The sequence below is a fragment of the Tyto alba genome, unplaced genomic scaffold (genome assembly GCF_018691265.1).
Source record: "Tyto alba isolate M040663 unplaced genomic scaffold, T.alba_DEE_v4.0 Super-Scaffold_39, whole genome shotgun sequence".
Lineage (NCBI taxonomy): Eukaryota > Metazoa > Chordata > Aves > Strigiformes > Tytonidae > Tyto > Tyto alba.
The window spans coordinates 7,299,696-7,324,487 of NW_024881314.1; the positions used below are offsets into that span (position 1 = coordinate 7,299,696).

Here is a 24,792-nt window from a genome sequence, read left to right on the forward strand (position 1 = left end):
TGTTATACCACTGATATTTACTTCCAGCTGCCTTTGGTTTTGTCGGAGCAGGGATGCTCCACACAGCTTCTCGAATAAAATAATTACATAAATACTGGAACAAAGCCTTGCAGCCGTTAGCAAAGTTTACAAATTCTCTCCAAATGAAGCCTTGAAATACACCTGACTCAGCCTCACATACAGATGCCCACCTCCGTGACCTGTTTTTCGGGGGAGTGGGTTGTCAGGATGGATGGATTGCCTGGCGCTGGGCAGGATCAGCGCGAATACGTGTGGAAGAGGGCACACAGCGGGCAAGAGCGTGCCCAAAGCGCAGCCCCAGGGCACGTCCCACAGCAGCTGGAGGCGGGCTGTGGGTTCGTGCTGGAGCAGCAGAGTCCTTGTCCTTAAAGATCTCGGTTCCTACGCTGCTGGAGTCCTCCTGGAGCACCAGCGAGGGGCCGGACCCGCTTTTGGGAAGACAATCTGCAATAAACCCTTTAGCGAGTTGAAAAACTGCCGTACAAATACAGACAAATACTGTGCTAGATGCTATCAGATGCCCAGCTGCTGTCACTGATAAAGGAGCGATACTTTACAGAGAAGAACATATTTAGTGGGTGCCAGAAAATAAATTATCAGCAAAGCAGAGAAGAGCAGGGTCACGATTATAGCTCGTCCATGTGCCCCCTGCCCAGGGGTCCTTGGGGGTGGTGGGGGAGAGAGAGCAGGAGCAAACCTCCTTGGGGGCTGTGGGACCAGGGGTTTGGGGGAGACGCTTCCCAGATGCCGTGCCGGAGGGACAGGAGCACCTCTGCTATCTCCTCTGCACCAAGACCCTAATGCACTGCACCCTCCACCTGAGCCCCCTAATATTTGGATATAACAAATGCATTTGGATATAACATTTCTTGCTGTCCTGCTTCCCAGGAGCTGCCAGCTCTGCCTGGCATTGGCATGAAATGATCAGTCTGAGGCAACCAGTGGGTTTGGGAGCTTCAGCCCACGTGAATAACACAGCCAAAGGGGCGAGCAGGGCGGGTGCTGGGTGCAGGGAGCCAGGCAGCCCACCCGCAACCCCCAGCCCAACCTCGCCTCCCATCGCCGGGCTCTTCCCCACCCTGCCTGGCTGGTCTGTGGCCTGGGAATACCCCAATGCAAGGGGCAGTTTTTTATTCCCAGCACCACTGCTGTACGGGTGAGGTCTCCAAATGCAGAGGCATGATTTCATCCCCAGCCTGCCCCACACCTCCTGCTCAAGCTTGTCCTCTTCGAGGTTGCTCCAAGGAGATGTCCAAGCCCGGGAGAGCAGCAGGTCCGCTGTCAAGCCAGCCGTGTCCCGCTGGTAGTGCCGGCAGCAGGAGTGGCCGGCGGGGCCGGGTGCCAGCTCACACCCTCCGCGCTGCAGCTGACGGCACATTAGCGTAGATCTCCTGCTGCTCCGGCGGGGAATGCTGCACGGTGGTACATGTAGCCTCTTTTTTCTCTTCCAAACACTGGGAAAGGAGAGGGATAAATAAAAAAAAATCCTTCGCTGGGCTGCTCCAGGGCAACATCATTTGCTGGAACCTCTCCCGGTTGCTTTAAGCATCCAGGAGTAGCCGTGGGGACTGGAGAGGGCACCCACATCATCCAGGGTCGTTTGCACCCCAGCTTTGCATGTCCCTTTGCAGCCTCCTTCCCTACCCACCCAACCCACCCTGCTGCCCATGCTGTCGCCCACCCATCCCAGATTTCCACCCACCGCCTCAAGCTCAGCGTGGCTTTGCATTCTCTTACCTTATCACTCTGCTTGACCTCCATGTATTCGCTCGTGGTGTTTGCCAAGCAGTGGAAAGCCTGGGTGTTGCTGTACAACTGGCTCTCGGCTGTGTGCATGGGGTGGTTGATCTCTGCGTAGTTCAAGGCATCGGCCTCCTGACACAGGGGGGAGAAGGCTGAGCTCTAACCTTCTGCTGCTCCCCTGCCTGCAGCCCCCAGGGGTGGGAAAAACCTCCTGTCCTGCTGCCTTTCCTGATGAAAGCTGAGACGGCTGCAGGAGCACTGGGGGGAAAATTTAACCTGCAGCAAGGACCAGCCCAACGTTCCCCAAGGGAAATCTGGTTAGTGACACCGCCCCTCCCCAAAAGTTGGCAGAAAACATTAAAAAACACTTCCCAAGCAGTGACCAAAGATCAGCTGCCCCACAGCCTCCTCAGGTGTGCCTTGCTGCAGGCTCCCAAGGCTGTTTCACCCAGAGAAGCAGCTCCCATGCTTGGAGGGGCTTGAGGGGAAACCTCTCAGCTCAGTCCTAAATTCCCTTCCCAGGAATACTCTGAGACAGTCACACAAAATCCCTGGTCAGGTCTTTCTGTTGCCAAACAGAGCCTGAAGGATCCCTCCCAGCCTAAAGGGCTGTGAACCTGGCTGGAAGCAAACGGCTCTGGCAGCTCATTTGCTCAGCTCAGTGTAAGGTTTCCCCTCTCCAGGCGAGCTCGGAGCATGCTGTCCCAAGACCTCATTGCAGTTTGCCATACCATGTGTGATGCGCCGTGAGTCCTGTCCATCTCTACAGCTGCTCCGGAGAGAGCTGGATGAAGCACTGATGTGGTCAGACACAAGTGAAACCAGAGGAAAAGAAATGTATTAAGAAACTGCACTGCCACTGCGAATCTCATCGTAAAGCAGGAAGGGAACCCACTGCCCCATCAACCAGCTAAACCGGAGCAGTTCTTCAAATAAAATCACACCCCACCTGCCAGCTGGTGACATCCCCTCCTGTCCCCCCTGTCCTTCGCACTGGCCTTAAACTTTGCATCAAGCCTAGTGCAAGCCTGGCCTACCCAACCGAGCATGTCTGGAGGAGCTGATGGTGCCCAGACAAACTCAAGCAGATGCCGTGCCGGGCAGCACCCATCCTGAGAGCTGCCATTCCCCGCTCCCGTGGGGATGAGACCTGTGGGATGGTCTCACTGCTCCCCTGGGGGAAGGAGACCTCCTTGGTGGAGGTCTCAGTGATGGACACAGGAATTGGATGGATCAGGAAGGGAATGGAGGAGAGAAAAGAAATATAGATTCAAAAATCAAATATAGCAGAAGACAGGCTCTGGTGCAGAAACTGCGTGTGTGTGGCAGTAACAGCTTCGCTTACCCTTCTTCCTCTTTCTGGACAGTATTACTAAAATGCCAGCAGCAACTGCAAGCAAAAGAAGAACCACTACGATGCCTGGAGTGAGGATGTGCTCAACCACGTCCAAGCTGCAAGAAAAAAAGTATCTGTTCTCACGCTTCTCCTCGGAAGCAGCCTTGGGAGGAACCAGCACGGAGCAGGCAGAGAGTGGCTGTGGGCGACGGGGCTTGCCTGGGGAGGAAGCGAAGCAGGCGTGGGGGTGCTCCGGCTGCACGCTGGGCATGGAGCAAAGCAAACTGAAAACTGCATAAGCAAACGGACACTCATGTCTGAGAGCTGCTGTGTCTTCACTATTTTAAAGGATCAGTTCCTGCACTTAATTTTGCTCTGGTTTAGCTCCACTATCTGTTGACCTTGTTGTAACAAGCAACCAGGCAAGGCCGGTGTGCCAACTACCCCCTGGGCATGCTGATGGGAAGTCTCAGCTCTGCCCACTCCCTGCATCACCTGCAAGAGGCAGGAGAGGAGGGAGAAAGCTCCACTGCTCTGCTCTCATGCTTTGTCCACTGTCTCTGCCAGGCTGCATGTGACTACAAAGCAGAACAGGATCCAGCTCAGTACTTCGTTTCCCACAAGCAAACGGTCCCTCTGAGTTTTGGGGAAGGAAACGGAGTCAGTGTTGCAGAGAGAAACCATTCTCACATGGTGATGACCCGCACTTTGCTTAAGCTGCAAGACAGAGAGAGAACACACAGGGCTTTGCCAGGGCCAAGCGACCGGGGGCACTAGGATTATTTTCCATGTGGAGCAGCTGGCTGAGAGGATGAAATGCTGGTCTCTAAAGGCAAAAGCAGGAGGTCTGAATCCTCAAGAGATGCGGGAAGAGCCCAGAGGGCTGCAGGGCTCCAGCTGCACCAGAGACCTCATGGAGGGAGGCAGCCATTGCGAGCAGGAGCTGGTACTCACGGCGGAGGGCTGGAGCCTTTGTGGTGGAAGATATTTGATGTCGGTTGCACAGCTTTCCCCTCGGGAGTTGTCTGTGTGGGGACTGATACAGAGCTAATAAGATAGGGGTGCTTGGTGGGAGGGGTGCGGGGTGATGCCAGGGAGGAGGATGAAGAAGCTGTAACAAAAAGAGGAGAGGTTTGGTCGGTCTCCCTATCTCCGTGGGGGAAAATGCTATGGGTTTTGCAGTGAGCCAGAAGTGACCCACTTACTGTCACACCAGGAGAAGCTGGGTCCCCTCTGCCGCATCCAGAACACGTTCCTCGAGGTGGGAGAGCTGTAATCCCCTGCCCAGGAGACTCTTTGCGGTCCCAGTCCCCCCCAAAACGCACACATGCACATGTGCAGGCAGCAGAGTTCACCCTGCACCCCACGCCCAGCCTGGTGCTAACACAACAGCCCCACGCGAGTGTCCCACCATGGGGACTGGTCCCTGGTGAGGGGACGGAGAGGGACATTCCCTGAGCCCAGGGCCTGGTGCCCATGGGCACTGGCTGTCCCACAGCAGGACACGAGGTGGCAGAGGGGGGTGAGGAACTCCTTGGTGTTATAAAATAAGGCAAGGAGAGAACAGACACAGCCAGCAGGATCTGATGAGAGAGGAAAACGGGGCACAGAGAGCAGGGTGCTGCACCACAGCAATGGAGGTGGCTGACTCTGGGGTGCCGAGAAGGGGCTGTGGTGAGACCTTGGCACGGGGAATGGGTGAAGGTGGCACCCGCCACGGCGGCCACCTGCCGAGCCCTGGTGACACACCCCAGGGCTGCCCCACGTGGCGTGGGCACCCACCCCCGCCAGGCCACCCCTCACTGCAGCCTCCGCTCCCAGTACGTGGGAGGGGGACGCACCAACCCCGGACCCGGGGGACCCACAAGTACTGACCTGAGGCCACGATCACCTCCACAGGGACACGCTCATCAAACCAGAATCTGTTCGTTCGCACCCCACAGAGGTAGGTGCCCTCATCCCTCTTGGTCAGGTTCTCTATGGTCACCGTGAACACCTGCCGTGCGCGATTGTCCTGGATGGAGACTCGGCCCTGCTGCACCACGGGCTGCAGCTCAGAGGTGATGACGATGTCATCAGAACAGGTGAAAATTTGTCCCGAAGAGCACCAGAATTTTGGCTTCATCTCCTGGCCAGCCTTGTACGTGCAGTTCACCGAGATGGTTGTCCCCCGGAATCCCCGTACGGAGCCGGGCCCCCTCACCACCGCCCAGCAGCCTGCAGAGACACAGGAAGCCGTGGGAGTGCTGCCGCCGCCGTGCCCGCCCGTCGGGGCTTGAGCCCCCCCCGGAGCCTCTCCGGGATTCGGGGCTCCGGTTCGGCCCCTTACCTGGCAGCAGCGCCCAGACAAACAGCGGTGGGAGCTGCATGGCCGCTCCGGGACGATGGGGCTCGGTGTCCCGCCGCTCCCGGTTCCTCTCCGCGGGGCCCGCCCCACCCTCGCAACGCTGCCCGCCCCGTCGAGGCGGAGCGCCGGGACTCCCGGGGCTGCCTGAGCGCGGAAACCGTCGGAGAGAAGAAACGGAGGCACGGGGCAGAGGCGGAGAAGCTTTATTGCAGCCGCGGGAAGAGCCCGGCGGGGCCGTGGTGCTGCCCCCCAACCCTCCCGCGCTGTCCCGGGGCGGAGCGGCGGCGGCCCCGGGGACCCCGCCGGGGGCTCAGCCCCGCAGGCTGACCCAGAGCACGACTCCGCTCATGGGGAGCAGCACCAGCAGCTGCAGCCCGGCCAGCACCGGGAAGTAACGGAAGGAGCGGGGGCTCTCCTGTGGAGCATCCGTGCCCGTGGTGGGCGGCTGGGGGGTGGTCGGAGGGAGGGTGGGGGCTGGGATGTGCATCGAAGCTGCAAATGCAAAGAGGGACAGATGAAGTGGGAGCCTGCCAGACACTGAGCCACCCTTGTCCCCCTCCATCCTCCCCCCCAGCCGGGTACCATCTCCTCCCCCAGTCTCGCCCCAGCCCCACAGCGTGGTGGTCGCTGGTGCTGTGCAGGAGGAGTGATGTGCAGGGACTGACCTGAGGCCACGATCACCTCCACAGGGACATGCTCATCAAACCAGATTTTGTTCGTTCGCACCCCACAGAGGTAGATGCCCGCGTCCCTCTTGGTCAGGTTCTCTATGGTCACCGTGAACACCCGCCGTGCGCGATTGTCCTGGATGGAGACTCGGCCCTGCCGCACCACAGGCTGCAGCTTAGAGGTGATGACGATGTCATCAGAACAGGTGAAAATTGTTGCCGGAGAGCACCAGAATTTTGGCTTCTTCTCCTGGCCAGCCTTGTACATGAAGTTCACCGAGATGGTTGTCCCCTGGAATCCCAGTATGGAGCCGGGCCCGTTCACGACTGCCCAGCAGCCTGCGGAGACACAGGGAGCCTCAGGAGAGCTGCTTCCACTGTACCGACACCTCCTGCCCCATGGGGCCGGTCCATTGTGGGGCTTGAGCCCCTGGGGTGGGGGCCCCTCAGCCCTACCTGGCAGCAGCACCCAGGCGATCAGCAGCAGGAGCTGCATGGGCAGGCTGGTTTGAGCCATGCAGCCGGGCAATCCTCCTGTCCCTCGCGCTCCTTGTTCGTTTTGTCTCTGGGGCTTTGCTTCCTCTTCTGCCTGGGGTACCAAGCCTGTTGCTGCTGGACGTTTAGCAAAGGCGTTGAGGTTTCTTGTTTCCTCTGATCTCAGATGATTTCCTGCCTCCCCTGTAACTGGGAGCACTGCCAAGCACTGTCCCCTCAGCCCTGCCACCCCACTCCTGCCCATCCTCCTGCCCCTTCCCCCAGGGCTTCCCTTTCTGCCCCCAGCACAGCCCCCATGGTGGGGTGCAGTCCCACCTCTTCCTGCCTCCCTGCTCAGCCTCTCTGGCCAGGCAGGGCACCCAACGGGGGATCTGCCTCTCGAGGGGTGGCTCAGCCCTGCCCAAGGACCCTCTGAGCCCCAAACATGCCCCCAGGCTGGGGGCAGTACATCTGCAGGGGGAAATGCAAAGGGAGAGCCCCTGCCGCCTGTCCCTGTCTAGCTGGATGTGAACACTCATCCCTGCTGCCCTGGCCACCATGTCCCCCCAGGCTGTCCCCACCTCTCTGCAGCTCACTAGCCCCATGCCCAGGGCTCTCCAGGTTTCCCCCGTGTCCCCATCCCTTGTCCCCTGGAAAAAACAGTTCCTCCTAGTGTCCTTCCTCCCAACCATCAGCAATTCGCTGAGCTTGCACTGGGCTGGGAAAACCCTTTGTAAGAAGCTCCCAGAGGTGAAGGAGGGTTTGGGGACAGGCAGACAAACACAGTCCGAGCACAGGGACCAGGCCAGTGCTGGGTGTCACAGGGTCTTTCTCCTACAGCCATGGGCTGGTCCCAGCTTGGACCAAAGCCTCACACTGCCGGTACCATCACAAAAGAGAAAGCGAGGAGACAGATTTATTGCCAGCCAGTTTAGCGGTGCTGGGAGTGTTCCTTGGTGGAGACACAACTGAGCTGTCACTGTCCCCGACTTGTGCCTGGCCCTGAACCCTGGCCGCTGACAGTGGCTCTCTGCAGACAAAGGGTCCGTGCTCTGAGCATCACCCAGGCCAGGCTCTGGGCTGCCGAGGCTCCCTGTGAAGTTACTCCTGGGTCCCTTCCCCTGCAGGGAACAACCTGGGAGCCCTGCGGTTCCCTGTGGCTCTGCCTTGGAGCTGCCACCTTCATCCTCTCCGCACACGGTGGCTCTGGGACAGGGCTGTCCCCACCTGACAGTGCCAGGACCTGTCCCTGGATGGATCACTCCCAGGACAGGGAGGGGCAGGGGGTCTCACTCCCTTCCTCGGTCCCCCCATCCCAGAGCTTCCCATCTGTTCACCCAGGAGGTGGCACCAGCCCTTCAGGAAGACAAGGCTCTTCAAACCCACCATAAACAAGGAGCTGGGACCCCAGTGGGTGGGAGCACAGCCCTGGACCCTACGCTGCCGGCGGGGTCCCAGCACCAACCCAGCAGGAGCAGGCAGCGGAGCAGCAGGGACAGAGAGGAGCAGGGCCCATGGCCGGACTCCCCAGCTCGCTTCCTCCTGGGCAGCCAAACAGAGAGGGACCTGCGGAATATCCAGACTTTATTTCAAAATTGTCTTTAGCTGGCAGATCCAGCTCAGCAGATGCAGGCTCTCTGTGCCCCAAACCCTCCCCTCTCCAGCCCAGGGGCTTCCAGGAGGGGCTGAGGCTTCACAGGGGGAGAAGCACCCAGAGCTGAGCAGCTCCTGGTGTGGGGCGGCCGTGATGGGGGGCACAGCACCAGCAGGGTGGGGGGTAAGGGAACAGGAGGGCGTCCCTGTGGCTCCGAGGTGGTCCGGGCGGGTGGGCAGCCCGGTGCCCTGGTGCTGTCAGTTGACTCAAATTCCTGCAAATTTTCCCGGTTGCGGATCCTGCGCCTGCTTCTCACCCAGGCGGCCCAGCACGCCAGGGCCAGTGCCACGGCCACCTTCACACTGAGGAAGAGCAGCAGGAGGGTGACACCAAACTGGGACCTGTGCAGGATCAAGGAGATAATGCTAGAGCCTGAGTAGGGTCTGGGCAATGAGGATGGGGGTTAGGGCACTTGTCTGACTGCCAGCTGCCCCACTTGCCCCTAGGATGCTCCTTGGGGCTGCTGCAAGTGGGGGGACCCGGGTCTGGGGGATGCATGCAGGGGGAAAGGTGTTTTAGGCCAGGGGATGCTGGTGGGGGCTCTCCCAGACCCCAAGCCCTGACTCACAGTGCTGGAAGCTCCCCACAGCCTGTGGGGCACAGGAAGTTGGTGGCCAACGGGTTCATGTCACTGCCCTTGGTTGTGGTTGAAACAACTGTGAAGAAAACACGGAGAGTCAGATCAAAGTGGAGATGCCCCCCCACCCCGTCCTGCCCCCTGCACAAGAGGTCTCTGTCCTGACATTTTGGCCATGGAGGTGCAGGAGGTGGAAATGAAGGTCTCCAGCCAATGCACTGGACGCTGAGGAGGAGGAAGAGAAAGGAGGGTTTTACTGGGAGGGACTGGGAACCCCAAAGGACAGGCTTGTGGAAGTAGAAATGCTGAACAGGAGCGTGGGAAAGGCGCTGCTCCGCATGAAGCTCCGTACAGCCTCCTCCGTCCCTCAGCCAAATTTGCACTGGGGCAGCCTCCAGTGGGTCCTGGTGCCTGCAAGGACCTTGTTCTCGCTTTGACAGCCCCTGTGTTCCCCTGGCTGGGGAGGCCCTGTCCCCAGCGCTGTGACCCAAGTGACAGGCTCCATCGCATGCCCCTGCTTTGCTCCCAGCCCAGCTTTACCTGCAGACACTGTCACCTCGGTGTCATGCCACATGTTGAACAACACTCTCCTCTTCAACCCGCAGGAATACCAGCCTGCATCCCGTGGTGTGACACCGCCCAGCGTCACCGTGAACGAACGCGCTGTGTGGTTGTCGCTGATGGACACCCTGCCCTGTGTCACTGTCACCTCCGAGCCGTTGGTTTGGGCGATGTAGGTGAAGCAAAACCAGAGGAAGCTTGGGCGGCACCAGTACTTGGTGTAGAGCTTGTAGCCTGGCTCGTAGCTGCAGGACACTGCCAGCGAGCCGCCCTGCTCGGCTGCCACCTGCACGGGGCCCGTCACCGCCCAGCCGCCTGCGGGGGACAGGGAGAGGGGCTGCAAGCACGTTCCCTGGCATTGCCTTGGGGAACCAGGAGGGATCTGAGCCTGGGATGTTCTGGGGCACCTTGTCCCCAGGGAGGCTGTGTCCATGCACCCACTGTGCCGGGGAGCAGTGCTGAGGTGTCCCCAGTCATTAAAAAAAAAAGCCCCTGTCAAGCGCGCATGTTATTAAATGAGCAAAAAGCCTTGTTAACAGGGTTCATGTGACAGCAATACAAGCATATCTCAGAGATCATCCCCTGTAGCCATCCACTGGCCACAAGAAAAGTATCAGCTGGGCTCTCGCTGTGACCACAGTGGACTTCCTGGGCTGGCTTGGTCCCAGCCTCTCCACAGTTCTGCCAGAGCCCATGGGGTGGGAACTTACTGACCTGTGCTCCTGGGTCTCACCTGGGAAAAGGGTCCAAACCAGGAAAATCCTCATTTTCCAGCTTCTCACTCCCAATGTGGATTTTTCGGTGGTTATTCACGAAGCACCTGGAGGGACGGAGCCAGGCTCATATGAACGCTGGCATGCCAGGAGTTTCCCAAGTCTCCTTCTCCCGTCACTTCCTTGGGCAGTATTTACTCACAGACCCTGGATGTCTTTTTTAAAGGCGGTTGCTTCCTCCCCTTTGCCCAAGCACCATGACTCACCCTGGGGGAGTCTCATGAAAAAGACTTTCTGCTTTTGTTCTGAAACAATCACTGGTTCCCAGCAAAACACCAAAATGCAGCAGGTTCCTCCGCTGCGATACCTGTCCCAGTGGTGAATGCAGCTCCTTCCCCGTACACAGAGCCCAAAGGGCTTTGGGGGGCTTTTTTGGGGGGCCAGGCCAGAGCAGGGGTCCGGGGACTGGGGTGAAGCGAATGCAGGGCAGCCCCTGTGGATGGGACCATTGGGATGCTCTGCCAGTCCTGATAGACTGGGATGATGGACTGGGATGATGGGCAGCCATCCCCACGGCACTGCCACTCCCCAGCTCCCGAGCTGGCTGCCAGTGCGAGCTGGGCTGCTTCTGTTTGTTTTCTCAAGCAGAAGTGTCTCATTTCCCCCCAAAACTGCCTTTTTTGGCACAACCGTGGGTTTTGAATGACAACACTGTTTTTCTCCTGAAATGAAATGTTTCCACCGAACGTTTCAGAAACCCAAACACAAGAAGTAAAACCGCTTCCCTGGCAGCTGCCTTGTGGATGTCTTTGGTCCTCGATGCCCCTTGGAAAGAGCAGAAAGCACAAACCCTCAGCACTGCAGGAGGCTGAGGCTGCTCCTTCCCCCCATTCCATCCCCTCCCTGTCCCCCCACCATGGAAAGAGAAAGCTCTGGGTTCTCCTTCTGATCATTAAATAACCCTACTCATTCCCAGAAAACTGGGTGAGCTGAGTCGCTGCAAATAGCAGCAAGATCTAAATTAAAGAAGTGACTGGAGATTGCAAACCTGCTTTCTGCTGATAAGCCTTCCTGGAAAAGTTGGGCAGCCAGGCTCCAGCTGCTTCCCCAGCCACTCTCATCTTCCTTGCTTGGAGTATCGGTTCCCATTGTCCCCTCTGAACACAGCCCCAGCAGTACTGGGATGCCCCAGAGACCCTCAAAGGGGAGAGCAGCAGCAGAGCAGCAACATGAGTGCACAAGATTGTCCCCTCTCCCCTCCAGACCAAGCTCCCGCAGAAGAATTTCTTTATTGGATTTATGTGAACCCAAAGCAATCTGTTTGCTGCTGAGCCAGGAAAACATCCCACTCCTCAGCCTGTGCAGGAATCAGGAATGTGGTTTCTTGCCAGCTGAGAGCCGTGGGTCAATCTGCTAATGCAACGCAGGGGTGGGGGGATTTCGGGGTCCCACAGGCCGGGGGACAGTGCCAGCATGTCTTTGGGCTCCAGCATCATGGGCAGAGGATGTCCCATCGCTGAGACGCCGCAGTGATGGGAGAGCAGCAGCCGCCTCCTGCAACGCTTCTTTGCCTCCTCTGCCACAGCAAGGATGTCCCCGGGGCTGACCATGAGGACATCCTTGGGGGTGGCCCCGCAGGGACCCTCTGCCCATGAGGGATGCTCTGCTAGGATAAGTAGGAAACCTCTTCTCCCACAATATGTCGGCCAGGCGTCCCCGTCACCTCCTCCTGGCACAAGGTGTTTGTGTAGAGATCATCATCCCCCAGCTTGGGGTCCTGCTTTGTGTCACTGTGACCACCACGGTGAGGGAGGGGACAGCGTGACCCCGCAGCCCTGGGGCTGTGCCCAGGTTGCCCAGGGCGAGCAGCCACGCTGCCTGCACTGCCCACGCTGCCCGCACCAGGGGCCTCACCTCTGCCAGGTCCAGCTCGTTGTCATAGATGGGGCCCTGCTCCGGCTTCGTGGCAATGCCTGGCTCACAGCGGGGGACAGAGGGGGCTTTGGTGCGAGGGGGCAGCATGCCAGAAAGAAGAGACATGCGGGGAGGTCTCCTGGGTGTCTGGGAGAGGGGAGCTCCACACAGCCCTGTGCCCAGGGTGGGTTTGTCCCCCAGGTCCTGGGATGGGCACGGGTGTGTGCCTGGGATGGGGCACGCGTGGGTACTGTTACCTTTCCTTCTCCTGCGCAGGGTGCAGAGGAGCCCAGCGGAGCCGGTGGCAGCCAGGAGGGAGAGCAGGACCACGCTGGGCACCAGGGCACTCCAGGATGTGCCCCCCAGGCTGGAGGTGAGGGAAGAGGTGCGAGGCTCATTCTCTTCCTCCCAAGACTGGCTCTTTGCTTCTGCAGTGCCCTGCGTGCCCATGCCCTCCCTCAGCCCCTCCGCAGCCAGCCGTGGGGCAGGACACAAAGCAGGGACAACAGCCTGGGACCCCACCGCATCACCCCCCAAATACCCAGGTTGGTAGATGAAGACCCTGCGTGTCCCTGTGAGCCCCTTCACACAGGGATACCTACTGCTGCCCACAGTGACAAGAGCCCCTGCCCTTCCCTGAGCCCACCCTGGGCCCCGGGCTCACCCCACGGTGGTGGCATTGGTGTGGAGGGGATGCTCCGTCACACTGGTGAGGATCCAGGGGGTGGGGGTGGCTGGGGGAGACGCCAGGTTAGATGACACAGCTGCATAAACAAAGGTCCTGGTGGGAACTGGGGGCTGGAGGAGACCATGGGTCCCCCACATCTCCTCCAGCAGCAGGCAAACACTCATCCATGTCCCCTCCAGCACGTCCCCTACCAGCATCTTTGTGGACGCACCCTTCCTCCCCCCTTCCTCCCTCCTGCCTCCCTCCTGCCTCCCTCCTGCCTCTTTGGGCCACATCTCCCATAGCGAGCCAGCTCCCTGCCCACCAAGAACCAGAAGTTTCCCCAAGGCTGATGGGGCTGGATCCACACCCTTTTCTTTTTCTAGAAACTCAGTGTTACACCATTTGGCGGTCAGACGGGGGGTTGGGAGGCCCTCCCCGGCCCCGGCGCTGAGGCTCAGCGTTCGCTGCCACATGTAGCCGGTGGCTCCGCCATCCTGCCTGCTCAGTGGTGAGTGCTGGGAGCCCCAAAACCAACCCGGGGCTGAACCCTGCCTTGGGCTCCAGCACGCTCTGCTTGCATCTGCGAGCATCCTCAAGAAAAAGCAACCTGTCACCCCTCCTAACCTCTGCCACTGGTTTATACTGGGTCCCAGGGGCTCTATCCTGCATCGCTGCCTCCTCCCAGGTCACTGTTGGCCCACAAGATAATAGCCTCTCCAAAGAAAGGGTCCTGACCAGCAAAACCTCCATCCAGTGGGACATCAGGGCTTACCTGGGAGCACTCTCACTGTCACCAGCTCCATCAGATCCCTGCCCATCTTCTCGACCCCACACCAGTAAATCCCAGCGTCCACCTCCGAGAGGTTCTTCACAGTGAGCAGCACCACACAGAAGATGTGTCTGTCCTGGATGGAGACCCGGCCGCTCTGCTGGGGCACTTCCCTGCCCGCCGTCTCCACCACCTTGAGGCAGGAGTCCCGGCTGTCCCCCCGGCACCAGTACTTGTTGTAGCCCTCATAGCCACGGGGGTACCAGCAGCGGAGCGAAAGCGTCCCCCCTGCCCGGCCGCTGACCTCCCTGGGGACAACCAGAGCCTGGCAAACTGCAAAGAAACCCACAGCGACACTGGAGAGAAACAGGGCTGCAAAGTCAGCATTCCCCTGAGCTCCTCCTCAGCTCCCTTTGGAAAGAAGCACTTTGGAGGAGAACCCATCTGCCAGCTTTTAGCCCCGGACATGAGGCCACGGTGAGTTTCAGCTCTGTCAGTGGCCGATGTGGAGCCTGTGACCCTGGTGGGGCTCAGCAGCCCCGGCCCCTCGGTGCCACCAGTGTCACTGGCACTGTTGGAGCCTGTCCTCACCTGGGAGAAGGAGCCAGCCCCAGCCCGGTGATATCCCCATGGTCCTGCTTTGCTCTGGAGATCCACAAGCATCAGCCTCCCGTGCAGGGCAGTGAGCTGAGGGATGCTGAGCTCCTGTGTGGTCTTGGCTTCTTTCGCTGCTTTTTTGCTCACGCAAGAGGCGGCAGCGAAGCGCGCTGCTCTGCCGTAGGGTTATTTTTATCCAGCTGGGCTTCGCCTCAGGGCTGGGGGTTTTCTGCAGCAGGTGAAAAGCTGCTGAGATGCTTTTTGCAGACTGGCACATCTGAACTGCAAAGGGGAGGGTGGGCAGCTTCAGAAATGGGACACAGGACCCTGCACATCCCACTTAGCAGGGGCGTGTAGGAGCAGAGGGGTCTTCACCCCAAACAGCTGCCACAGAGAAACGCTGGAGCACATGAGCTGAGCAGAGCTTCTAACACCAAAATGGGGCAAAACCAGCACTGGAGCTTTAATCTTTGTTCAATCTTTGCAGAGACCACCTCACATTCCTGGAGGTGCTGGATGCCTGGTGCTCCCCCTCAGCTGGGCTGAGGAGTGATGGTGGGGTGGGTGCAGCCTCCCGGGAGCCCGGAAGGTGTCAGCTCAGCCTCTCAGCATTTGGGCTGAGAGGGACATACCAGAACCTGCCAGCTTTTGGGGGTGTGGGTGCCTGGCCCCAGCTCTGGGCTCTGCTGGGGTCTGAATCACCGAGCTGGTCTGGGGGGAAGGGGGAGATGTGAGAGACATGGAGAGGGGGATGCGAGGGTGATCTAGACATCAGCTGAGGGCTGTGGCTGGGTACCTGGGGGTTGGCTCTGCCAGTGGTACTTGCTGGGACAGAGTGGTTGGGATGATGTGGGGCTTCCTCCTCCTCCTCCTCTGGTGTTTTCATCCCAGGTATGACCATGCTGGGGCTCAGGGGAAAACTGGGAGCATGGCTGCATCACTGGAACTGGTCCAGAGAGTGGCTCCCCCCTTGCTCCTGCTCCTTGCTCCCTTCAGCACCGAAGATTCTTGCAGATGACAAGGTTTAGGTTGCCCTCAGGAGCAAGTGGCGCCCAGAGGAGCTCCCCTGGCCTGTGGTGGGGTGGGGATGGAGCCAAGTTTCCCCCTGGCTTAAGCTCCAGCTTGGCTGCTGCTGCCCAGGCTGCTGCCACAGGACACCCTGCATACAGCTTCTTTCTCTTTCCATCCTTGCGGTTTTTCTTCCTCTTTCTAAAACTGCTGCGTAGGTTTCCATTTTGCAGCAGGGTGATTATATTCTGGTAGATGATGAGACCTACCCAAGTTTTGCCTTCCGCAGCAACCCCGCCTGGGATACACAGCTGAAATCCTGACATCTGCATGGGAGGCTGGGCTGGGAGGAGCAGGATGGGACCCTCTGCAGCCAGGATCCCCCAAGACCCTCCCTCCACCCTACCCTGCCCCTCAGACCCTTTTCTCTGTGCAAAGACCCAGAGGGAAGGGAACGAGGTGCCAGATAAAAATAAAGAAGCAGAAGTCTGAGGGCTGTGTGGGAATGGGGTGACCACACTGGCCGCGGCACCACCTCCTTCCTGGGGCACCTTGGAGTCACCAGGGCCAGGGAGGGATTGGAGGTCACATCTCCAACCAGACGCTGACCTCCCCTCCTCCCCATGTGCTCCTTACTGCTGAGCACAAGAACCGAGCAGGATGAGAAGGGGCTGCCTGGGTGCAGCAACCCCTGGTCCCCCACAGCCTGGACCAGGGATGCCGGGCTTGTAACCCCTGACTGGAGGATATTTTAAACAACATCCCAAATCTTCTGATCTCATCTTCTTTAATAACCTTATGGCACAGTGGGGAAAAATAGCGCAGCTGGCCTGGTGGCATGTGTGTCAATCCCTGGTCTCGCGTGGCACAGAGAGGACGGGGGCTGCTTTTGCAGGATAAAGGGAATCTCAACAGGAGATGCAGAGAGAGCTCGGGCAGCAGTGGGGAAACACACCCTGGATGTTGGGAGAGCTGCAGGGGTAGCCATTCCCAGACACGGGGCTTTCTGGCAGCGAGGGGCCGAGCACCGAGCCGCTCAGTGCGTGTTCAGGTAGATCGGCTGCAGCTTTGGAGCTCTGGAAACCGAAACTTTGTGCCTCTTTTCAAAGTCCTGAAATGGGGGGAGAAATGCAAAGATTGTGAGCTGCTGCCTGGGACAGGCTGTAAAAGGGAAGGGAAAGTTTGGTTTAGGGAAAGGAGTGTGATCCCAAAGCAGCGCAGCTCCTCCTCACTGCACCCCAAAGCCAGGCAGGTCCTGCTCACTGCAGGGCAGGAGCACCCATGGGGTAACTTGTGTGCCCCGGGAGCTGCCCCAGCCCCCTTTACCTGCCACTTGCCCGGGCTGTTCTCATAGTCATCCTCGAGCGAGCTGAGCTCCCACTCCTTGTTCATGTAGATGTTACTGGAAGTGTCTACTTGCTCCCGGCTTGCTGTGACCTGGAGGGGACGAGGTGTGTTGAGGACAAGGAGGGCTCCTGGCAGTGGCTCCCTCATGGTGGAGCCGTCACAGGACCCCCATCCCACTGCCCTCCCACCTACGATACCTGGAGATCCTTGTCCCTCTTCCTCTCCGCGGCCCAGGCTGCTGCAGGAAGAGCAAGAGAAACAGCTCAGACCAACACGGAGCTCCCTTTGCCACAGGGCAGCATTTTTGGGAGTCCTGACCCCTTCTCCATGGGTGCCCACACCAGCTCCTGTGCAACCCCAGATCTGGCCTGACTTTACCAAGAGCCCCCCAGACTGTGGGGCTCAGCAGTTTGGGGTCCTGGGGAGGGCTCCAGCCCCTTTCGCCCCCAAGGCCTGCTCACCCCCAGGTTGGGAGCAGGAGGGCAGCCTGTGGTGCTCTGGGGTGGGGGTATGGGTGCTGGGGAGCAGCACAGGGATCCCCGCAGCCACCCTGCGGAGGAGGGCCACAGCTTGGGCCCCCAGATCACCTGTACCTCTGCGCTTCTCCGACGATGCTCTTCTCATCTTGTGGCAGATAGTGACGCCCAAAGCTAGCACCACCGCAGCGAAGGGTGTCAGGACCAGTACAAGCAGGTTTAGGGTGCTAGAAGGGGAAAAAAAGGGTGTTGCTGCTCTTCTGCATGGCCCCCTCTGCATCCCTGTGCCCCAGGGAGGGCTTTCGAGCCCATACTTAGCACAACCCCAGGAGGTATGAAGCTCCGCAAACTGGCAAGGATGTTCCAAGGATTTCTCCCAGGTTTCATGGGCAGGGATCCATGCATGTGTACACGTAAAGTCAGTCCAACCTGGCACGAGCCAGATGGACAGACTCATCCCCCACCTCCATGGACTAGTTCCCAGACGTGGCACACGCCTGCCTGGGGTGTCGGGGTCCCCAGCAGCCCTGCAGGAGCTGGACAAAGACCCTGAGAGCCCCAACCAGTGCAGCCCTACAGCATGCAGGGATACAGCAGCCCCCTTAGCATCGCGTTTTTCTTTCTACAGACATGCCCTGCTGGCCCCAAAGCCCTGGGGACAGGCTGGAGCCTCATGCTGCATCCTCAGGCTGGCTGGTTCTTGGGCTGGGGACGGTCCTTCTCCCCAGTGGCCCCGGCACTCACCCTGCCTGCAGGCTTCTGACTTTTGGCATGGACATGGTGTTTTCCAGGTCCAGGGGAGTCCATGGGAAGGTGGGAGCAGATGTGGCCTCTTCCTGCCATGTCATGTGGAGGTCATAGGGTGTTGTCGTAGGCACTGTGGTGTAAGCAGATGGGAAACAAAGCACTGTTGTGCGTGTTACCTGGTCCTGGGCTGTAGCTGGGGTTGATGACTGGAGGTTTTGGGGCCCCAGAGGCTGCTGGCACGGAGGTGATGGGGGGTGGCTGGGAAACGTCAAGCATGGCCCCAGAGGACCTGCATGCACCACAGGAGTGAGGAGGGGGGATGCTAGGGGATCAACAAAGGCAGCTGGGAGGGGGATTTCTTCCATCCCTGGCTCTCACCGTCCTCCCTCCCAAGCCTCCCCTCCCTCCATTCCTTCTGCCCCTCCCACCTCTGTCAAAGCAGAACGTCCACACCAGGCGCTTACCTGGGAGCACAGACACCGCGACAGCGAACATGCGGTCATACCAGGCCGCCTGGATCCCACACCAGTACTGATCCCTGTCCTCCGCTGTCAGGTTCTCCATGGTTACCACGAACACGTGCTGAGTGGGGTCATCTCGCAGGGACACCCTGTGCCCCCACACCTCATCCCCAGGGGCTGTGGTCTGAACAAGGACGGAGCAGGAAAACCAGATGCTGCCCCTACACCAGTACTTATTGGCGCCCACCAGTTCTGGCTCGTACTCGCAGGACACGTCCAGGGAACCCCCCGGGAAGCCGCTCACCTCTGCAGGGCCCCGCAGAGCCCAGCATCCTGCAGGGACAGAGGCCGTGTCAGCCCGTGGGCAAGCACAAGCCCACACACAAGCCTCCTGCCTGTCCCTCACCTGCTGCCCGTCCCCCTGCCACGCAGGCTGCTTCGTGCTACCCCTGGAAAACCTCTCCTGCAGCCGGCGGGGCTGCAGCCCGGGGCCCCGGGTTCAAGGTGGGGGGAGGCTTTGCAGGGCCAGGGGCTGAGGAGGAAGAGAGGGCACAGGGGGAGGGCACGGGGGGAGCTTCTCCATCTCTCTTTGTCTCCTCGAGAAACCCCCGTGCCTTAAAACCCACTTGTGCTGCTGCCAGCGGGCTCTTTCAAGAAGAGCTGTCCCTCCAGCCCTGGGCAGTGCAGTCTCCCGCCGAGTGTCACCCAGGGTCAGGTTTAAAAGAAAGGAAGAAATGCCAAATATCCCCCCCTGCTCTGCAGCCCCCTGGAGAGCTTCACCTCTGCTCTCCTCCAAAGCCAAATCCCCCTAGGATGCTGCTGCCCACCCCAAAGCGTTCAGGTTTCTGTTAAAGCCATCTCTGCCAGCCAGCACGAGGTAGCAAGCCCATCCTGTCCGCCTTGCCCGCCCTGCCTGCTGCTTTCATGGCACAGGGGGGGGTCAGAGGATTCACAGGATCCCTGCAACCTCCCACAGGGTGTTTTTAGGGGTCTGAGTTTTGGAAAAGGTTGCCAAACTCTGCATAGGATTGAAATAATTAATCAGTTCCTGGCAGAGGGGGAAGTAGGGGAGAAATATATCCATGAGGCATTTCCATCACTGCTCCTGGGGATGTGACTTTTGGAAGGTTGACGCCACCCCAGTGAGCGCTTACCCACTCCCATCATCACAAGAAGATCCTGCTCTCACCTGGGAGGAGAATCCAGGTCCAGATCAGGAGCCTTTCCCCCATCCTGCTCGCCGGGCGGCTGCAGGCTCAGCCCTTGCTCCCAGAGCAGCTCTTCGACTTCCTGCCCCTGCTCCGCTTCCCCCGCTTCTCTAGCTCTGGGCAGCACACACAGCTGCTCCTCTGGGCCAGGGAGACTCGCACCAACCTCTCCTTTCCAAATTCGTTCAGTCTGAGTTGTACTTTTGGCCCTTGCCAGCAGCTCTGTGGCTTGGGGAGCCGAGAAGGGGGTCAGAAGCAGGGCAATGGCTTAGGCAAAAAACCTAAAGAGACTAAACTCAGCCTTCACTTTCTGTTTAAGAGTTTCAGGGCTGATGAAAAATTAAGTTCTGCTTTTTAAAGGGGAAAACCTCATGCTGAAGAGAATAAATATGGCCAAACCACTATGAGGCAGTGGCCCACTCTCTGCTCCCGCTGGGACCCGTGTGCTGGGCTGCTCTGGGCTGCGTGCACGCGGAGCAGCAGTTGTTGGAGGAGCTGAGGTTTAGTTTCCACCTGCCTCGGGGTCTGTGCTGCATGGACCCAGCCCTGGTGTGACTGGGAGCGTGGATGCTGGGGCAGGAGAGCTGCTTCCCAGCAAGGTGCCATGTACCAGTTCTCCCGGTGACAGTGTTCTGCTGATGGTACCCAAGGTCTGCTAACATAAAACAACGCTGAGCTGCGGGGTGCGACAGAGGACTGAGACCTTCAAAACACAAACAAGGAGGTGTCAGCCCACCTGGGAACCTGTCAGGCAGGAGAGGCAGACACCAAGTTACCCTGCAAGGGTTTTTGCATGCCCACGGGAGAGATGTGGGAGATTCAGCCCTTCAAAGCGAGCCCTTCCCACCCTTCAACCCTTCCCTTAGGGCAGGAGGAGGATTGGGAGAAGTGGCACAGAGGTGGAAGCTCCGGCTGGAACATGTGCAGGGAAGGCACCTGCAAAAGCACCTGTTGGCTGGGGATTTTGAGAGCAGCTGAGTTACCCAAGAGCAGCCAGAAGCTCTTCTTCAAAGAGCCACTTTAGTAGAGAGGCTGGGGAAATTTTCCAAGCCACATCTGTGCTATCACCATCAGATGAGAGGTGTCGTTTCCCCTTCCTTTTCCCTGTTTCAGGTTTGGTTTCTGGGCAGGATGAGCAGCTGCCCAGTCCAGCACAGGGGCTGGGACTGGGACTCTCAGCACAGATCAGAGCCGGTTCCTCCCCACTGCTGCAGTCCCCAAGCCCATGTTACCTTCCAGAGAGCTCCCAATTCCGTTGCAGTTGCTGAAGGCAGATATTCCTGGCCCTGAGGATGCTGCAGGGATTTACAGCAGCCCAGCACCGACGCCACAACCCCTACATGAGATTTTATCCTTATATTTCTCCTTTCAGCTGTTGAGCGAAGGGGCCCTGGCTGCAGTGGGGACTCTGGCCGGGGGTTGTTGATGAGGGTTTTGCAAAGGGGATGGCTCCAGCTCAGCGCCTCGACCCCAAACCACCTCGGCAGCCTGTGAGTCTGCTCCTGAAGGGGAAGAGGAAGATGGGAGCAGGGAGGAGCGAGGAGCCCCGGAGCACTGACACAAGAGGCTCTGCCCTGTGAAGGGCTGAGATACTCACCCCAATTAAAGCAAGTGTCAGGTTGAAAGTGATAAAAGCGGAAAGGGAGTGGGGCAATTCAAAGAGAAACCAATGCAGCAGAGTGTGGTGCTGAGCCGCACTGCCTGGTCCCCTGCTGAAATGGGGACAGCCCTGTGCAGAACCCACCCCGACACCCTCCAGCCAGGGCACGGGCACTGAGGTGCTGCAGACACCCCGGGGGGGGAATGAATAAATGCAACCGCTTGCGGGGGAAGCTGCAGCAAAGGGCAGGGGAAGGCATTGGGCTCAGCACCAGCGTGTCTCTGGGGCAGCTGTGGCAGGACAAGGTTGCCCTGATAGGATGAGCTGGGTCCTGGCTGTCCAGAGCTGGGTCCTGCCCTGCTCTTGAGCTGAGACCCTCTCTTTTGGCAGTAAGTGGCTCGAGAAACACAAGGTAAGACTATCTTGTAAGAGAAGAAGTGTTGCTGGAACACTTGTCGGGAATCCCAATGATGCATCCCGACAGGAACAAATTAGTTCATCTTTCCATCTCAGCCACCCTTGGGGCTGGAGCAAGCACTCACGTGCAGCTCAGTAGCCATGTCAGTGAGCAGAGCAGCCCCACAGCCTCTGCCCAGGGGCAACATGATCAGACACTGCTTTTGCCCTGGCTCTGGCAAGATTATGGGTCAGGGTTTATTCTCTGGTGGTGGCCTTAACAAAAAGGCTCAAAACCTCCATGGGACAGGCAGTAACTCATTAATCCATGCGTGCACCCACTTGATGTGCAGCCCAGCACCAACAGATCTTCCCCAGCTCCCCATCCCACCTTACCACCCACCATCAGAGCTGAGCCTTTCCAGAGTCCTCCTCTGCTCTGGGCTTCAATGACATTTCCAACCTCTGATTCTATTATTTAACCTAGGGCCTTTGGAAAATAATCTGGGTGTTTCAGACTGTGCGTTCATGGGCACATTTGGCAACTCTGGTGAAATTGTCCTTAGGAGATAAGGCTGAATATAGTACTTGCTAATGCAGCTCCTTTAATGCTGGCTGGTAGAGCATGCAGTTTCTGATCTCTCCCTTCCGCTGCCATCTCAGATAACCAAGATAAGCCCAGATCACTCCCAAATCTCTTGATTTAGCAAAGCTAGTAAAAGAGAGAAATACTTGGAGACTTTGTGGTGGTAGCGGTTTTACTCTGGGCTGTGTGTTAGGCTGGACTCCTCAGCCAAAAAGGGCTAAGGCAGGGGTTAGTTATTGCAGTGAAATTAAGAAATCAAAATTCAGCAGGTTCAGAGGATGAAATTCTGACTCCTCCCTAGTTCACTGGGAAGGAACGACTTCAGCAAGGCTCAGATCTCCCCCCAAAAGTGTTGTACAGGCAGTTCAGGGAGATACTACAGCAGCTGAGAATGAGCAAGAGCAGGTAAGGAGTACAGTAAAGCAGGAACTCCTGAGGTGGATTTAAATTTTTTGCTGTTATAGCTGTACTTCTCAAGGCAAGTAGACAAGTAATTAAGCTATCAGAAATACAGTCTACCAGCAAACCAGACCAAACAATGGAGATAAATTGCAAGTTGATTTGAAATAATTCCTTCCTTTTGCGGGTCATTTCCTCTGGCTTCATTACTTTGCACGTATTTCCACTGCCAGCAAGCCAGCGCTTGCTCGGGGCTATAATCTGTCCACTGGATCCCAGGAACCTCTGCTGGGGTCTGGGGGAGGCTGGGAGAGCGAGTGGTTTGCTTTGGATGGTGGGGAAATCCATTCATCGGTGTGTGAGGGGAGGGTGAGGCTAGTGTCAGGCTGCCGGGCTCTGCTAAAGCTGCTGATAACACTTATCTGCGATGGGCCAGGTCCTAGGGTGGTATAAAGGCCTTGGAGCAGCGCCAAGCTGTGCTCGTGCCTGTCTTTTGCCAGCAATCTGTGCTGTCTCATGAGGCTGCATTTCACCGGGCGATATCACACTAGATAGGAAAACTGTCTCCTTCCTGAGCGCTGCTAAGCCTGCAGGGCCAAATGTGTCTCTGGTGTAATGCCAGTGCCTGCAGCAGGAAAGGATAATTTGGGTTTATGAGACTCTCCTCACCCAGAAGCAGCTCCTTGCTGCTCTCCTTTATGACTCAGAAAAGGAAAAAAAATGCTGCTGCAGCTGAGATGGGTCAGAGGATGCTTTCCAAGCCCCAGAGCCTCTCCTGCAGCAGGGATGTGCCGGGAATCCCCCTCCAGAGGTAAGCAGGGCTGGAGCCTCAGATCTGGTGGTGCACTGGGGGCTTCCTCTCCTCTTCACCGGGGGCTAAGTTCATCCCCATCTTCCCCCCCTCTTCTCTCCTGGGAGAGGTGTGTCTGAGCACCCGCACAGCATGGGTGCCCAGGGCAGAGCCGCAGGGTGCCTGCGGCAGATCTGGGTCTCCGGGGTCTGTGTGACACAGCAGTGCCCTGCTCTGTGGGCGCTGGGCCAGGAGAAGGCTGAGCACACCCTTGAGACAGGTTAGCATGAGGTCTCCATCCTTGAGGGGCCATGACAGCAGTGGGACAGCCATGGAAAGGATTGTGCTGACACCCGTGAGGTTTTTGCCAAGTTCTTGGCATATTTAAGAGTACAGAGAGTTGAATTTGCTTCATTAAAGGCCCCCTGAGGTTTGCTGCTCTCATTTTCCCAGTCCTACCTGATGTGGAGTGTGTGCAATATGTTGAACCACTATGTTGGTGGCATAATGTAAATTATCTAATCCAGACACTGTGGCTCAATAATTTGCTTATTTTTGCACTGTTGATTGTATTCCAGTGCTTCTGAATCTGGCTGCAGGATGGTCTGTGACAGGCTTGGGTTTAGCTTATTGGCCTTCGGCAAGCCTGAAAACCCCCTGTCCCTCCGAGTTGTTTTTCATCTTTTCTGGCTGTTTTTGCCAAGACCAATGATCTGACCCAACAGAACCATCTCTGCTGTCAGAGGAAATAACGGACAGATATAATTAGCAATGTCAGGCCCAGGCAGTCAAACAGCAATTGGATAGGTGCAGATGGCTCTTGGAAGCATGGTCTGCTCCTCTGGCTTGGGGCCGTCTGCTGATATAGAAGAAGGGAACTGGAGATTGAATCGAGTCTCTCTTAAATAAACTTCTCAGTAAAGATTAATTTCTTTCCAGTTTAATTGACAACATTGGATTTCTCTAAAGGGGGTTGTAAATAAAAGGATCTCAATGGGATATTGACTGTTGCCTCCAGGTTTAGGCACAGATTCCTTCCTTTTCTAAATACAATTTGTTTTTCACTCCAAGCAGGTCCCTAACAGTCTCTGTAAATGCAGTGGGCTTCCAAAGGGGAGCTGCCGGGGTAGCCATGCTCAGGTTAGCACCAGTTTTGTAAAGAAGCTGAAATGGCTCAGCTAGCACAAGCCGCTGTCCCTCCCTGGGGTGCCACCCTGCTAGCCCTGGTGCCCACGCAGGTCTGCGCTTTGCCACTGCCCACGGACACCCAACGGCTGGATGGGCTGAGGGCTGGAGGGGTGTCAGCTGGAGCATCCGGGGGGTGGGGGTCCCTCACGCGAGCGGCAATGAGCCGGGTGTGAAGCACGGCTCGGGCAGCACAGCAGAGCTGGCTTCGTGCTCTCAGCTCAGCAGCTGATCAGAGCTGGCAGCAAGAACCATCTCTGCCCAGGGCTGCCTTCCAGCCCGGCCTGACCGTGCCCAGTGGACGTGTCCCGCAGCGATGGGAGGAAGGGCAGCGTTTCCCCGGTGGTGAGGGAAAGAGCAGGGAGCCCCGGATTATTTGCAGAGCCGCGGGGGGGGGGGGGGGGGTCCTCTGTCACGGTGGATGGAGCTAGGGGAGAGCTTCGGAGGGACCAGCGGTTGTGTGGAAGCTCCCACGGACCTTGCCTGCGTGGAGGGGAGCTCCCACGGCCTCCCTGCCCGCGGGCGGGACCGGACTTCCCCCCACC

The 24,792-nt window shown here is 58.2% G+C and overlaps 4 protein-coding genes across 6 annotated transcripts; all 4 read right to left on the reverse strand.

Annotated features, from left to right (window-relative positions):
- LOC116964067 (CMRF35-like molecule 9) lies at window positions 1-5,543 on the reverse strand. Of its 2 annotated transcripts, XM_042802765.1 has the most exons (7): window positions 5,430-5,543; window positions 4,976-5,317; window positions 4,055-4,136; window positions 3,110-3,216; window positions 2,496-2,548; window positions 1,759-1,896; window positions 1-1,475 (listed from the first exon to the last, which is right to left on the reverse strand). In XM_042802765.1, exons 1-7 carry the CDS (start codon window positions 5,467-5,469, stop codon window positions 1,368-1,370), a joined length of 870 nt encoding a protein of 289 aa, XP_042658699.1. In that variant the 5' UTR covers window positions 5,470-5,543; the 3' UTR covers window positions 1-1,367. The 2 variants fall into 2 exon arrangements, with proteins under 2 accessions (XP_042658699.1, XP_032858346.2); XM_033002455.2 differs by lacking the exons at window positions 4,976-5,317; window positions 5,430-5,543 and having other exon boundaries at window positions 4,055-4,883.
- A 90-nt stretch (window positions 5,544-5,633) lies between these two features.
- LOC122154420 (CMRF-35-like molecule 4) lies at window positions 5,634-6,685 on the reverse strand. The gene is made up of 3 exons (XM_042802766.1): window positions 6,572-6,685; window positions 6,113-6,454; window positions 5,634-5,939 (listed from the first exon to the last, which is right to left on the reverse strand). The coding sequence occupies exons 1-3, from the start codon at window positions 6,630-6,632 to the stop codon at window positions 5,758-5,760; spliced, it is 585 nt and encodes a 194-aa protein (XP_042658700.1). The 5' UTR covers window positions 6,633-6,685; the 3' UTR covers window positions 5,634-5,757.
- A 315-nt stretch (window positions 6,686-7,000) lies between these two features.
- LOC104366647 (CMRF35-like molecule 7) lies at window positions 7,001-10,148 on the reverse strand. Its single transcript, XM_033002430.2, has 5 exons — window positions 10,115-10,148; window positions 9,361-9,696; window positions 8,812-8,899; window positions 8,500-8,584; window positions 7,001-7,060 (listed from the first exon to the last, which is right to left on the reverse strand). The coding sequence occupies exons 1-5, from the start codon at window positions 10,146-10,148 to the stop codon at window positions 7,001-7,003; spliced, it is 603 nt and encodes a 200-aa protein (XP_032858321.2).
- Window positions 10,149-15,820: 5,672 nt separating this feature from the next.
- Window positions 15,821-20,566, reverse strand: LOC104366649 (CMRF35-like molecule 7). 2 transcript variants are annotated; one of them, XM_009973603.3, is made up of 8 exons: window positions 20,524-20,566; window positions 19,273-19,519; window positions 18,087-18,416; window positions 17,620-17,752; window positions 16,993-17,102; window positions 16,597-16,637; window positions 16,379-16,489; window positions 15,821-16,163 (listed from the first exon to the last, which is right to left on the reverse strand). In XM_009973603.3, the coding sequence occupies exons 2-8, from the start codon at window positions 19,313-19,315 to the stop codon at window positions 16,089-16,091; spliced, it is 843 nt and encodes a 280-aa protein (XP_009971905.3). In that variant the 5' UTR covers window positions 19,316-19,519; window positions 20,524-20,566; the 3' UTR covers window positions 15,821-16,088. The 2 variants fall into 2 exon arrangements, with proteins under 2 accessions (XP_009971905.3, XP_032858441.2); XM_033002550.2 differs by lacking the exon at window positions 20,524-20,566 and having other exon boundaries at window positions 16,597-16,634; window positions 19,273-19,557.
- Between the last annotated feature and the right edge of the window lie 4,226 nt (window positions 20,567-24,792).

Coding starts and splice junctions, on each gene's coding strand:
- LOC116964067 (XM_033002455.2), bottom strand. CDS start 4,578: ATGGGCACCAGGCCCTGGGCTCAGGGAATGTCCCTCTCCGTCCCCTCA. Junction 3,217..4,054: donor AAAGGCTCCAGCCCTCCGCC/GTGAGTACCAGC, acceptor TTTTTCTTGCAG/CTTGGACGTGGTTGAGCACA. Junction 1,897..2,495: donor CTCACGGCGCATCACACATG/GTATGGCAAACT, acceptor CCCCTGTGTCAG/GAGGCCGATGCCTTGAACTA.
- LOC122154420 (XM_042802766.1), bottom strand. CDS start 6,632: ATGGCTCAAACCAGCCTGCCCATGCAGCTCCTGCTGCTGATCGCCTGG. Junction 6,455..6,571: donor CGCCTGGGTGCTGCTGCCAG/GTAGGGCTGAGG, acceptor GTGTCTCCGCAG/GCTGCTGGGCAGTCGTGAAC. Junction 5,940..6,112: donor GGAGGTGATCGTGGCCTCAG/GTCAGTCCCTGC, acceptor TTGCATTTGCAG/CTTCGATGCACATCCCAGCC.
- LOC104366647 (XM_033002430.2), bottom strand. CDS start 10,148: ATGAGGATTTTCCTGGTTTGGACCCTTTTCCCAG. Junction 8,900..9,360: donor CGAGGTGACAGTGTCTGCAG/GTAAAGCTGGGC, acceptor TTTTCTTCACAG/TTGTTTCAACCACAACCAAG. Junction 8,585..8,811: donor TGTGGGGAGCTTCCAGCACT/GTGAGTCAGGGC, acceptor GATCCTGCACAG/GTCCCAGTTTGGTGTCACCC.
- LOC104366649 (XM_009973603.3), bottom strand. CDS start 19,315: ATGGGGGAAAGGCTCCTGATCTGGACCTGGATTCTCCTCCCAG. Junction 18,417..19,272: donor GACCTGGATTCTCCTCCCAG/GTGAGAGCAGGA, acceptor CTGTCCCTGCAG/GATGCTGGGCTCTGCGGGGC. Junction 17,753..18,086: donor CGCGGTGTCTGTGCTCCCAG/GTAAGCGCCTGG, acceptor CTTACACCACAG/TGCCTACGACAACACCCTAT.